Here is a 14,226-nt window from a genome sequence, read left to right on the forward strand (position 1 = left end):
ATCTGGATTACTAAAACGTAGGAACATTATTATTAGTGTCTCATACAAAATAATACAATTCAAAAATCAATAGTCTTTTAGCTATCTATCCTGAAAAATATCAATTTTTAACGTCAAAATGCCCTCATATAATATTTAAATAAAAAATATAATCTCTCGTTACTAATTTATGGTTATCATTCAATTTCTACAATAATAAAGTGAATACGTGTATTAATTAAGGCTCTAATGCCGGCGCTCCATTGGCACGCAAGTCAGACGATTTACAGTCTTCGGACTTTTTTTTCGCGTGGAGCACCCCAGGTCTGCGGACTTTTTAATCCGCAGACCAGGCTCGTTGGATTTCAAACATGTTTGATATTTTACTCGCCGAGCCGCTGAAATTCGTACGTTCACCACGCTTTACCGTCACATTATTTATATCTATGCCGACGGACGACAGCGCCATATATTAGTCTATGAGCGCCATCATTATTTTACTGTCATTCAAAGTGTTCGGACATCGAAAACAACAATGGTAGATCTACGAGTGCATTCGAAAAGTTTCTTGGAAGATTTTATTAGTTGTTTTAAAGACAACCCGTCGTTGTGGAAGACGACCAGCCCACTATACAAGAATCGTGATGCCAAGTCCTTGGCGTATGCGGAACTTTTGGAAATATTAATCAAAGTGGAGCCGCAGGCAACGGTCAACGATGTCAAAAAGAAAATACAGACATTGAGGTCGGGTTACAGAAAGGAGAGAAATAAAGTAAGGACATCATATCGAAGCGGAGCCGGCACAGACGCAGTATATCTACCCAAACTGTGGTACTATAAAAATTTGGAGTTCTTGAACGACCAAATGGAAGGTACGTGGGAATGCTTTAAAGCTATTTATTATACACGTGCAGATTATGAAATTGCCGTAGCTCTGAAAGTGACATCGCATTAGATTAGCTACTATTAAGCAATTAAAACATACAGCTATGAATCATTTCTAGTCACAATAAAATTACTTATTCTTTGCTGAGGTAGGTAATAAATAATAATAATATATAGGTACGAGGGAATGCTTTAAAGCTATTTATTATACACGTGCAGACTATGACATTGTCGTAGCTCTGAAAGTGACATCGCATTAGATTAGCAACTATTAAGCAATTAAAACATACAGCTATGAATCATTTCTAGTCACAATAAAATTACTTATTCTTTGCTGAGGTAGGTAATAAATAATAATAATATATAGGTACGAGGGAATGCTTTAAAGCTATTTATTATACACGTGCAGACTATGACATTGTCGTAGCTCTGAAAGTGACATCGCATTAGATTAGCAACTATTAAGCAATTAAAACATACAGCTATGAATCATTTCTAGTCACAATAAAATTACTTATTCTTTGCTGAGGTAGGTAAGAAATAATAATATATAGGTACGATCATGGCGGTGGAAGCGCGGCTTATTGAGTCGTGGTCGGGTCCCAGGTTCAAATCCTGGGTCTGACAAGTACACATTGAATTTCAATTTGTGTATGAGTCAGAGTATGGACCTAATATGTTGAGCAAGTGGCTGACATCCATTTCTCGTAAAAACAAAATCTGTCAATACAAACCTCCACTCCGTGGAGGTCCATATTATGATCGGACATGGTCGAAAGAAGAAGAAAAGAAATGATCATAAAATCAAAAATCGCTCGAGTTAGGTTCCTTCAGAGACAATCAATAAATCGTCAATCATCAATCAAAATTAATGGTACAGTTTGGTTATGAGGAATACAGCGGAAAACACATTTTGAAAATACCCGATATACTGGATTACACCAATTATACCAATATCAATATTAACCGTATGAAGGAATGGGTACTTAGGGGAGAGATAATAAAAAACAAGTTTGAGTATTATGTTGTATTTTAACAATTTACATTTTGTTTTACAGAATCGAGCTCAATATCCAGCATGGTGGACGATTTGGAAAACATGTCTCCTGATGAGAGTTACTCCAACTCGTTAAACAACGAAGATTGTATTGAGGTAAAACATTTTAACTAAATTGTTACATTGGTTTAATTTATCTATTGCTTATCATACTTTCTTGCCATGTGACAGCCCCGGTAGTATTAAAATATTTTTTTGGTGCAGGTATTTTTAATCTGCCTTCGTCTAAACGTTTGAAAAAATCAGATTTTCTCAGTACGCCTCCATCAGAAATACGTCCATTTGTTCCAACATCAACATAAATAAATTCATAATTAGCATTTGCAATCGCCATCAAAACAATGCTGTGGAAATGTTTGTAATTATAAAAGTGGGAGCCGGCGCCTGCAGGTGGCACGATTGCAATGTGTTTCCCATCAACTGCGCCCAGGCAATTTGGAAATTGCCATTTACTATTAAATTCTTCTGCAATCGTCTCCATTTCTTCGTGCGTATCAGGGAACTGCAACAAAAAATAATCAACATTTTATTTACAGATAGAATATTCGCCTTCAACATCCACGTTGTCGACTACTCCAAGGTCGAATCTCAATAGAGCACCAAAACCCCCATCGTTCAAACGAAAAAAATCGAATGATAGCGCCAACAAAGTGTTAGAATTAATCACCGACAAACTAAGCAAGACTGAAGATGAATTTGATGTTTTTGGCAAAATGATGGCCACGAAACTACGATCGATGTCACAGGGACAAAGATTGCTGGCCGAGAAGCTGATGCATGAAGTTGCCTTTATGGGACAAAGTGACAAAATAATGCCAGCAACTACTGTTCATACTCAACCAGTTTATCGTATATTAAGCAAAAATGTACAAAAGCCGGTATAATAAATTAATGTTTTTTGTATGAATAAATATCTTGTAAAAATATTTGTTTTTATGCCTATAAACCTTAGCTTAAGCGATACAACAAATGGTAAGTATTTGAGCTATGTTAGCAAACCTATATTATTATGTGGCCTCATTTAGAAATCAAATTCCATGCTTGCTTTTCGAAGAATATGACTAGTATTACAATACATTCAACAGGAATAATTAAGCAGCTTGCTTACAGCCTATATGGAGAGTCCTGGCTAGGTACAGCATTCTAATGGTCTATTGAATATTTAGCATGTCAACGATGGCCTTATTTGTGACTATATATATACCTATCTCAAATGCATCTTGTCTGCCATTCTTATGATGTTGCCGTCTATGATTTATATAGGTAAAACAATCCACTAAACGTTCACTTTATAAGACCAACCAATGTCTACTTGTTAATGATATATTTGTAAATTTGCCCAACTTTATTAGATGACGTATAATATAATACACACCTTGAAATATTCTCCTTTCAAAACGTCAATGATGACTTGGCAAGTTTCGGGAATTATCTTGCCCAGAGTTTGTCTTCCAATCGCAGTTCTATAATGCAAGTCAGTGAATGTTCCGCCGGCAGCCAAAAATCGCAGGGTTGCACATAATCTATCATGAGGAGAAATAGCTTCCCTCATCATAGTATTTTTTTTTTAATAAATGGGGAGACCAAATTATACAGTTCTGTGTATACATCCTCCGACATTCGCAAATAATTGCGGAAATCGCTCGGTTGCAAACGCAATTCTCGTATTAAATTTGTGTGGGATAATGTCGTTCGTTTCCTTATCCAATGTTTCACCCAGTATTTGTGTACCCTTTGCTTCGTTATTACATTATCTGCCACCCAATAACCCAAAAAACATAAAACGTCGGTATCATTTAACGCCATCACGATTTAACTGTCAGATATACGTATATTATCTATGCTGTCAAAGTCGACTGTTTTACTCGTCAAATTAATTATATACTCGTTTCGTTGAACGTCTGTTGGCCAGTAGCAGAACGTAGAAAAATCTGAAGACTTATTGTCGTCGGACTTTTGGCTCGCCAATGGAGCGCTGGCATTAGATGCTTTCAAGTATTGACTATAGAAATCTGACGTTTATCCAGGGAGTACGGTCGTAACATAGAGCCGCTTTGTTTACTTGGATGATATTGTAATATACGCTGACTCCATAGAATCCCATTCTCAGAAACTACGCGAAATCTTTCAACGCCTTAACCAGCACAATCTTAAACTGCAACCGGATAAATGCGAATTTATGCGTCACGAAGTTGCGTACTTAGGACATATCATTTCCGAAGATGGAGTTAAACCAAACCCCTCAAAAGTCTTATCAATTACAAACTATCCCAAGCCTAAAAATACCAAAGATATAAAATCATTTCTTGGTCTCGTAGGATATTACAGAAAATTTATTCCAGAGTTTTCAAAAATTTCTCAAAATCTTACTTGTTTATTAAAAAAGGATGTAATTTTCAAATGGACTAAGGTTCAAGATGATGCTTTCGAAACATTAAAAAATAAATTACTTACTGAACCAGTCTTACAATTTCCAGACTTCACGCAACCGTTTAACCTTACAACGGATGCTTCAAACTTTGCTATAGGGGCCGTATTATCACAAGGACCTATATCCAGAGATCTTCCTATAGCATATGCATCTCGTACACTAAATAGGGCTGAAACAAATTACTCTACGACTGAACGGGAGTTACTCGGGATCGTTTGGTCTTGTAAACACTTCAGACCCTATCTCTATGGCCGAAAATTTAAAATAATCACGGATCATCGTCCTCTCACATGGCTTTTTAATGTTAAGGATCCCGGTTCTAGACTCATTAGATGGCGATTAAAATTAGAGGAATACGATTACGAAATCATTTATAAACCAGGTAAATTAAACTCTAATGCTGACGCTTTGTCCCGAATCGAAAATCAAAATACTGTTCTTGTAAATAATCCTTTTACCGATAATCCTTCATATTCATACAATGACTTTCTCGAGAAACAAAATGAACGTTTCAATGTCAACTTAAATGAAATCGACGAATCCCTTCTAAATCAAAAACAATCAATTGCGCACTGTATTTCAAATGATAAATCAATGTCCAAAGGGATAGCTTTAGAAATAAGTACAATCATTACCAATCATGATGAATTAGTTAGTACACATTCGAGAATAGGAGATGTACTCGAATCAAAATTTCGTAAAAATAATATTTACCACTTAATCACAAAACAAAATTTTTGGGAAAAACCAAACTATAATTCCGTTTTTCTGGCATTATCAAATTTAAAAAATATTCTTAAAAATAACAAAGAACCAAATATTTCATTTCCACGACTCGGTTGTGGTTTGGATAACCTCAATTGGGAAAAAATTAAAAAGATTATTCAATATGTTTTCAATAACTCAAATATAAATATCACTATTTGTCATAATACAATAATTAACCCTAATCACAATGAAATTCCACAAATACTTAAGGAATACCATGATTCTCCTTTAAGCGGACATTCAGGATATCACAGGACCTTGAACCGTATACGACTTAAATATCGATGGACTAATATGCAAAAGGATATTAAAATGTATATTAAACAATGTGAATCATGCCAAAAAAATAAAATATCCCGAAAAAACTTAAAACAGCCCATAGAAATTACTACCACCAGTCTAAAACCATTTGAACGTATTGCTTTAGATATAGTAGGTCCTCTACCTTTAACCGAAAGTGGAAACAAATATATATTAACCCTCCAAAACGATTTAACAAAATACTCTCAATGTTACCCAATCCCGAATCATGAAGCAGTAACCATTGCAAAGGAACTAACTTCAAAATTTATTTGTCAATATGGAATTCCAGATAAAATACTTACCGATCAAGGAAAGGATTTTACTTCAAATATTCTCAAGGAAGTAGCCAAACTTTTTAAAATCGAACAGATACAAACTAGCGCATATACGCCTACCAGTAATGGATCTCTAGAACGAAGTCACGCTACCTTAGCTGATTATCTAAAACATTATATCTCTCCGAATCAAACCGATTGGGATGAATGGCTTCCATTCTCCATGTTTAGTTATAACACTACTCCGCATACCGCCACAAAATTTACACCATTCGAATTAGTTTTTGGAAATCCACCAAGTTTGCCGACAGCTCTAAAAACATCTGAATTCAAGTACACATACGATTCATTTATCGATAATCTTAAACTTAAATTAACAAAATCACATGAAATAGCTAGAAACAATCTGATAAAAGGAAAAGAAAAAACTCAGATAAGGTATAACAAGGACAAAACATTAAGAACATTTGAAATCGGTGATAAAATATACTTAACCAATAACGCCTCTAAAATAAATAAATCAAAAAAAATATCTCCTAATTTCCAAGGACCTTACGAAATTGTCAAGGTTAACAGTCCGTTAAATGTTACAATTAAGGTTCAGAATAAGTTAGTTAAGGTTCACACAAATAGAATTAAGCAAGCTAATTTAGATCCCTCACAATAAATAATCTCATTCAAAGGATTATGTTATTATTTACTTTATTATAATATGTACTAATATTAAGAATTTTATTGTCTTTCTAAATGTAAAAAAAAAAAAAAAAAATATATATATATATATACCTGTATGTAATATGACTTCAATTGTTCTAAATCTATTTGTCACACATCACAATCTATTGTTCACAACAAAATCTATTTTCGAAAACCAATGTATTAATATGATTATAATTTCTTTAACCAAACTCATGGTAAAAAATTGTGTACCATAAGTTTATTCTTTTGAAGGGAGGTGTTATGTGCCATTCAAATTTGTACCGTTAGTTAGTCACCCAGCGGGTTCGAGCGGCTGAAACATGTCGCATCTTGTTCATTTCTTTTGTTTGTTTTTATTGTTTCCATCCTAGAAGTATTCCAGAATAACAAACCACTCGACAGCTGGACGTCTCACAAGAAGGACGCATTTGTGTACCTTGTAATTTTGTGTACCTTGTAATATTCAACATTATATTAGTTTACCAGAAATAATAATTGTATGTGATTTTGTGTTATAAATCGGGAATAAAAGAAACGTTAAATATAATTAATAATATCTTTTAATTAAAACCAACCCATAACAACCTTATATTTCAATATTATTATTTTATTTTTACATTTAATAAATTCGTTGGGTAGGTAATGGTGGGTTTATTATATTCATGGAATTTGGGCCACAGGTAATGGAGTGACTAGTTAGATAAAGTCCATTAATTTCGCTGGGTTTTTTCAGTTAATATGCTATTGATATTAAATATTTTGTTATTGTTATTTAAAATTATCCTAAAATTACCTTTTATTGGTTTAAGAATATCTTTCTGATTCAAAATATGGTCAGTAATATTAAAATTATTAAGAATTGAAATTATTAGGGTACCTACTTATATAATAATAAAATATTAGTTACCTATTAAAAAAAATATTTGGGGTTTATTATTTAGTTAATTAGTTTGGGTTTACAAACTAGTCTTTATTGTCAATGGGCGCAATGTTCCAGATGGTGCGTGGGGGTGGGGGGGAGGGTTAGTGGGAGTGGTAGAAAGGGCCACATTCTAATTTCTACTTTCACCAGCATTGAGACTCACAGCACCAACATTAACAATCTGTTTATTGTGGTTGACGGAGGACATCTCCTACATAAAGTAGTTTTGCCCCGAAATTCATGCTTTGATGACATTGCGAAGATGTATTCGGATTATTTGACAAAACATTATAAGTTACAAATTGAAGTTGTATTTGACGGATATCCATCCAATGCTGCATTCAGTGGGACAAAGCTTGTAGAAAGATTACGCCGTATAAATTTAAAACCATGCCCTGAAATTATGTTTCAACGAAACACTATCAATCAGGTGGACAAGGAACTTTTTTTGAGCAACGGAAGTAATAAAAATCGCTTGATAACACTACCTACTTAAAACAAATTTCTCACGGGTTGGCATAAAAGTGAACCAGGCAGAAGAGGATGCCGATGTTTTAATTGTAACTACTGCCATTTCAAAAGCAAATGAATTTAAAAGCGTAGTAATAATAGGTGAAGATATTGACCTTCTTGTACTGATGTCGGCAAGAGGACAATTCTTGGACAACTTATTCTTTCGAAAACCTGGAAAGGGAAGTAAACCAGATGTGTTGTTCTCGACAAAATCGTTTAAATATGACGCACGTACCATTCTTTTCACACACGCGTTCAGTGGGTGTGATACAACATTCCCTCTATTTAGCCATGGAAAGATTAAATTGTGTGGTATTTTGGAGAAGAATATTCAGTTGAAGGAAGTGGTCACAGTATTCAACAATCCAGATGCCAGCACTTATGAAATAGCTGTAGCAGGAGAACAGGTACTTATGAGGTTGTACAGTGATGCCTGTAGACCTGAGGAAACACTGGACACTACGAAATCGGCCAAACATATTAAATTTAATTTATCAAGACTACCACCAACTCGAGACGCAGCGCGACACCATTCACTGAGATCCTATTACCAAATACAAACTTGGCTTGGCACTGTTAAAAAACCAGAAGATTGGGGGTGGCAGCGAACCAGCAATGGCCTAATACCCGTGGAGATCATTAAAGATCCAGCGCCTGAAAAAAATCTGAAAGTACTTTCATGTGCATGCAAGAAGGGGTGCAGTAAAGCATGTACCTGTCGAAAATCAGGGATGAACTGTTCGTCAATTTGCAATAACTGCAGTGGAGTAAATTGTGAAAATGTAGCAGATATTTCTGGATTGGAGGAAGAGGACGCTGAAGAAGCTGACTTTTATACTCAAGGAGAACTTCCGAGATGATATGAAATTAATATATATATATAATATCTCTCCATTCTTTTCAAATTAATGGAATATATGCACCCACGGTGGCCGCGCGGCATAAGCGTTGGACTATCACGCTGTGGGTTTCAGGTTTGAATCCTGGGTCTGGCAAGTACACATATTGTTTTTTCAGTTTGTGTGTGAGTCAGGGTATGGACCTAATAGGTTGAGCAAGTGGCTGACATCCATTTCTCGTAAAAAACAAAATCTGTTAATACAAACCTCTACTCTGTGGAGGCCCATATGATCCTATTAGGATCGGACATGGTAAAAAAAATATATATATAATTTTGTAGGATAATGATTCCGACGTGGGAGCTGCATTGCAAGACTTTGACGACGTAAAACCTTTGCCTACACCTCACCAAAGCGGCAGAAACGGTTAAAAAATTAAGATGTTTGGTGAATATTATTATTCTGTACATATTAACATTTGTTTTGCAATCATTACTAAAACTATAGATATATAGATATACTTTATTTGTAAGATCTTAAGCTTAGATTTAGTATTTCTTCTCATCAAAGTTTGATTTTTACTAAAACGCGGGTTTTCAACAGAAAATATCTCATAAACGGTTAAAGATAGAAAAAAACATGTTTTATAAATATTTTTAGGAAATTTAATAAGCTTTAATTCTTTGTAAAACAATATTTTTCTACGACCAACCGTTTTTGAGATATAAGCGAAAAACCAAAAAAATACCCAAAATTTTGCGGTTTTTTGCCCGCCAAAAGTTGTGCCGAAGTCATCCGAATTCGCAAAATTTGTTTTCTTGTCATTCACTACCATATACACAAATTAAAAAAAAATCTTCTACCCGACCTTTTGCAATCATAAAGTACAGATTGACTGGACTATTTAGGCCGACTGTTTGACTGACATCCGCGAGTTCTTGCATTCTACCGTGGTGGTCTTTCGGGTCTTGTGAGAGTATAACAATATCATCTGCAAAGCGCAGGTGACTGAGGTGCTCCCCATTAATTAGAACACCTTTTTCCTCCCAATCAAGTTTCCTGAATAAGTCCTCAAGAGTAGCGGTGAATAGTTTAGGTGAAATGGTATCTTGCCGAACACCTTTCTAATGGGGAATTTACACGACCTTTTGTGGAGTTTCACGCATACTGTGGCATCACTGTATATACTGTTCAATATGTTTATGTAGCGTCTGGAAATTCCTTGGCTGCTAAGGGCGTCTATAATGAAAGGAGTTTTACCTACCATTAAAACTCTTATTATTCTTGTTGACTCTGAAGTCCCTTGAGATGTTGATCGTATTTTTTGCCTTGTGTTCTTCTGTGCTGGCCCCTTTTTACCCCCTTTTCTTCTCGATTATTTATCTCTATGGTTGCTCAGCTTGTTTAGCAGGCTGGCAGGACTGACGCTTCTATTGGTGGCATCCTTTATCTCTGCTTATTCATTTTGATATGTCTCAAGGAAACCAGGTAGGTGTTCTCTCGACTTCAGAGTCAACAAGAATATTAAGAGTTTTAATGCTATGTAAAACTCCTTTCATTATTCGCTTTACAGACGATTTACAGTCTTCGGACTTTTTTTTCGCGTGGAGCACCCCAGGTCTGCGGTCTTTTTAATCCGCAGACCAGGCTCGTTGGATTTCAAACATGTTTGATATTTTACTCGCCGAGCCGCTGAAATTCGTACGTTCACCACGCTTTACCGTCACATTATTTATATCTATGCCGACGGACGACAGCGCCATATATTAGTCTATGAGCGCCATCATTATTTTACTGTCATTCAAAGTGTTCGGACATCGAAAACAACAATGGTAGATCTACGAGTGCATTCGAAAAGTTTCTTGGAAGATTTTATTAGTTGTTTTAAAGACAACCCGTCGTTGTGGAAGACGACCAGCCCACTATACAAGAATCGTGATGCCAAGTCCTTGGCGTATGCGGAACTTTTGGAAATATTAATCAAAGTGGAGCCGCAGGCAACGGTCAACGATGTCAAAAAGAAAATACAGACATTGAGGTCGGGTTACAGAAAGGAGAGAAATAAAGTAAGGACATCATATCGAAGCGGAGCCGGCACAGACGCAGTATATCTACCCAAACTGTGGTACTATAAAAATTTGGAGTTCTTGAACGACCAAATGGAAGGTACGTGGGAATGCTTTAAAGCTATTTATTATACACGTGCAGATTATGAAATTGCCGTAGCTCTGACAGTGACATCGCATTAGATTAGCTACTATTAAGCAATTAAAACATACAGCTATGAATCATTTCTAGTCACAATAAAATTACTTATTCTTTGCTGAGGTAGGTAATAAATAATAATAATAATATATAGGTACGAGGGAATGCTTTAAAGCTATTTATTATACACGTGCAGACTATGACATTGTCGTAGCTCTGAAAGTGACATCGCATTAGATTAGCAACTATTAAGCAATTAAAACATACAGCTATGAATCATTTCTAGTCACAATAAAATTACTTATTCTTTGCTGAGGTAGGTAAGAAATAATAATATATAGGTACGATCATGGCGGTGGAAGCGCGGCTTATTGAGTCGTGGTCGGGTCCCAGGTTCAAATCCTGGGTCTGACAAGTACACATTGAATTTCAATTTGTGTATGAGTCAGAGTATGGACCTAATATGTTGAGCAAGTGGCTGACATCCATTTCTCGTAAAAACAAAATCTGTCAATACAAACCTCCACTCCGTGGAGGTCCATATTATGATCGGACATGGTCGAAAGAAGAAGAAAAGAAATGATAATAAAATCAAAAATCGCTCGAGTTAGGTTCCTTCAGAGACAATCAATAAATCGTCAATCATCAATCAAAATTAATGGTACAGTTTGGTTATGAGGAATACAGCGGAAAACACATTTTGAAAATACCCGATATACTGGATTACACCAATTATACCAATATCAATATTAACCGTATGAAGGAATGGGTACTTAGGGGAGAGATAATAAAAAACAAGTTTGAGTATTATGTTGTATTTTAACAATTTACATTTTGTTTTACAGAATCGAGCTCAATATCCAGCATGGTGGACGATTTGGAAAACATGTCTCCTGATGAGAGTTACTCCAACTCGTTAAACAACGAAGATTGTATTGAGGTAAAACATTTTAACTAAATTGTTACATTGGTTTAATTTATCTATTGCTTATCATACTTTCTTGCCATGTGACAGCCCCGGTAGTATTAAAATATTTTTTTGGTGCAGGTATTTTTAATCTGCCTTCGTCTAAACGTTTGAAAAAATCAGATTTTCTCAGTACGCCTCCATCAGAAATACGTCCATTTGTTCCAACATCAACATAAATAAATTCATAATTAGCATTTGCAATCGCCATCAAAACAATGCTGTGGAAATGTTTGTAATTATAAAAGTGGGAGCCGGCGCCTGCAGGTGGCACGATTGCAATGTGTTTCCCATCAACTGCGCCCAGGCAATTTGGAAATTGCCATTTACTATTAAATTCTTCTGCAATCGTCTCCATTTCTTCGTGCGTATCAGGGAACTGCAACAAAAAATAATCAACATTTTATTTACAGATAGAATATTCGCCTTCAACATCCACGTTGTCGACTACTCCAAGGTCGAATCTCAATAGAGCACCAGAACCCCCATCGTTCAAACGAAAAAAATCGAATGATAGCGCCAACAAAGTGTTAGAATTAATCACCGACAAACTAAGCAAGACTGAAGATGAATTTGATGTTTTTGGCAAAATGATGGCCATGAAACTACGATCGATGTCACAGGGACAAAGATTGCTGGCCGAGAAGCTGATGCATGAAGTTGCCTTTATGGGACAAAGTGACAAAATAATGCCAGCAACTACTGTTCATACTCAACCAGTTTATCGTATATTAAGCAAAAATGTACAAAAGCCGGTATAATAAATTAATGTTTTTTGTATGAATAAATATCTTGTAAAAATATTTGTTTTTATGCCTATAAACCTTAGCTTAAGCGATACAACAAATGGTAAGTATTTGAGCTATGTTAGCAAACCTATATTATTATGTGGCCTCATTTAGAAATCAAATTCCATGCTTGCTTTTCGAAGAATATGACTAGTATTACAATACATTCAACAGGAATAATTAAGCAGCTTGCTTACAGCCTATATGGAGAGTCCTGGCTAGGTACAGCATTCTAATGGTCTATTGAATATTTAGCATGTCAACGATGGCCTTATTTGTGACTATATATATACCTATCTCAAATGCATCTTGTCTGCCATTCTTATGATGTTGCCGTCTATGATTTATATAGGTAAAACAATCCACTAAACGTTCACTTTATAAGACCAACCAATGTCTACTTGTTAATGATATATTTGTAAATTTGCCCAACTTTATTAGATGACGTATAATATAATACACACCTTGAAATATTCTCCTTTCAAAACGTCAATGATGACTTGGCAAGTTTCGGGAATTATCTTGCCCAGAGTTTGTCTTCCAATCGCAGTTCTATAATGCAAGTCAGTGAATGTTCCGCCGGCAGCCAAAAATCGCAGGGTTGCACATAATCTATCATGAGGAGAAATAGCTTCCCTCATCATAGTATTTTTTTTTTAATAAATGGGGAGACCAAATTATACAGTTCTGTGTATACATCCTCCGACATTCGCAAATAATTGCGGAAATCGCTCGGTTGCAAACGCAATTCTCGTATTAAATTTGTGTGGGATAATGTCGTTCGTTTCCTTATCCAATGTTTCACCCAGTATTTGTGTACCCTTTGCTTCGTTATTACATTATCTGCCACCCAATAACCCAAAAAACATAAAACGTCGGTATCATTTAACGCCATCACGATTTAACTGTCAGATATACGTATATTATCTATGCTGTCAAAGTCGACTGTTTTACTCGTCAAATTAATTATATACTCGTTTCGTTGAACGTCTGTTGGCCAGTAGCAGAACGTAGAAAAATCTGAAGACTTATTGTCGTCGGACTTTTGGCTCGCCAATGGAGCGCTGGCATAAGTACCAAAAACAAAAAAACTGACATTTTTATAGAAAAGTGTTCTACATACTAACGCCAATAACTTCAGCTATGGTCTAAGTGCCTCAAGCAAGTCAAAAAAATACAGCAAAATATTTAAACCTGTTGACGTTGTAAGTCCGTTGGCCTATTTTATTTATAATTGTGTAAATAGCACTACAGTGGTCAACTTCATTCAATATAAAATGGCTGACGATGGTGTGTTGACACTTGCGACTTCCTAATACCTAAAATTATAGAAGCTGCCGTGATTGCTTCACACTGTAAAACCACATTTTTCAAAAGGTCTGCTTCATGAAATTTTACTGCAATGACTCGGTATTTTGTATCTACAGGCAATACTACTTTTTGGTACTTAGAGCCTTAATTAATACACGTATTCAAGTTAACTTTGTATGTTTTCTTTTTTATAATTTATTATAAGTATATTTTTTATACTTACGTCTTAAATAATATTATAATAATTCGCTATTGCCTTGAAGTCCCTTGAGAAAAGTTGAAAA

At 35.3% G+C, this 14,226-nt stretch overlaps 2 protein-coding genes and 2 long non-coding RNA genes across 4 annotated transcripts; 2 read left to right on the forward strand and 2 right to left on the reverse strand.

Annotated features, from left to right (window-relative positions):
* Positions 1–247: 247 nt before the first annotated feature.
* LOC147076389 (uncharacterized) lies at positions 248–2,840 on the forward strand. Its single transcript, XM_085941251.1, has 3 exons — positions 248–851; positions 1,923–2,017; positions 2,458–2,840. The coding sequence occupies exons 1-3, from the start codon at positions 515–517 to the stop codon at positions 2,803–2,805; spliced, it is 780 nt and encodes a 259-aa protein (XP_085797377.1). The 5' UTR covers positions 248–514; the 3' UTR covers positions 2,806–2,840.
* On the reverse strand, positions 1,877–3,764 carry LOC147076390 (uncharacterized). The gene is made up of 2 exons (XR_015069607.1): positions 3,297–3,764; positions 1,877–2,423 (listed from the first exon to the last, which is right to left on the reverse strand). It is a non-coding gene; the product is annotated as an uncharacterized LOC147076390 (long non-coding RNA).
* Positions 3,765–10,365: 6,601 nt separating this feature from the next.
* On the forward strand, positions 10,366–12,639 carry LOC147076391 (uncharacterized). The gene is made up of 2 exons (XM_085941253.1): positions 10,366–10,837; positions 11,722–12,639. The coding sequence occupies exons 1-2, from the start codon at positions 10,501–10,503 to the stop codon at positions 11,832–11,834; spliced, it is 450 nt and encodes a 149-aa protein (XP_085797379.1). The 5' UTR covers positions 10,366–10,500; the 3' UTR covers positions 11,835–12,639.
* LOC147076392 (uncharacterized) lies at positions 11,676–13,700 on the reverse strand. The gene is made up of 2 exons (XR_015069608.1): positions 13,096–13,700; positions 11,676–12,222 (listed from the first exon to the last, which is right to left on the reverse strand). It is a non-coding gene; the product is annotated as an uncharacterized LOC147076392 (long non-coding RNA).
* Positions 13,701–14,226: the final 526 nt, after the last annotated feature.

Source organism: Rhyacophila brunnea, unplaced genomic scaffold (genome assembly GCF_057557595.1).
Source record: "Rhyacophila brunnea isolate RB1 unplaced genomic scaffold, BYU_Rbru_1.0 scaffold_13, whole genome shotgun sequence".
Lineage (NCBI taxonomy): Eukaryota > Metazoa > Arthropoda > Insecta > Trichoptera > Rhyacophilidae > Rhyacophila > Rhyacophila brunnea.

What these genes read in the sequence shown, in the direction of transcription:
- LOC147076391 (XM_085941253.1), top strand. Translation starts at nt 10,501, where the DNA reads ATGGTAGATCTACGAGTGCATTCGAAAAGTTTCTTGGAAGATTTTATT. An exon ending in CTTGAACGACCAAATGGAAG is followed by an intron (nt 10,838 to 11,721) that starts GTACGTGGGAAT and finishes TTTGTTTTACAG; the next exon opens with AATCGAGCTCAATATCCAGC.
- LOC147076389 (XM_085941251.1), top strand. Translation starts at nt 515, where the DNA reads ATGGTAGATCTACGAGTGCATTCGAAAAGTTTCTTGGAAGATTTTATT. An exon ending in CTTGAACGACCAAATGGAAG is followed by an intron (nt 852 to 1,922) that starts GTACGTGGGAAT and finishes TTTGTTTTACAG; the next exon opens with AATCGAGCTCAATATCCAGC. An exon ending in ACAACGAAGATTGTATTGAG is followed by an intron (nt 2,018 to 2,457) that starts GTAAAACATTTT and finishes TTTTATTTACAG; the next exon opens with ATAGAATATTCGCCTTCAAC.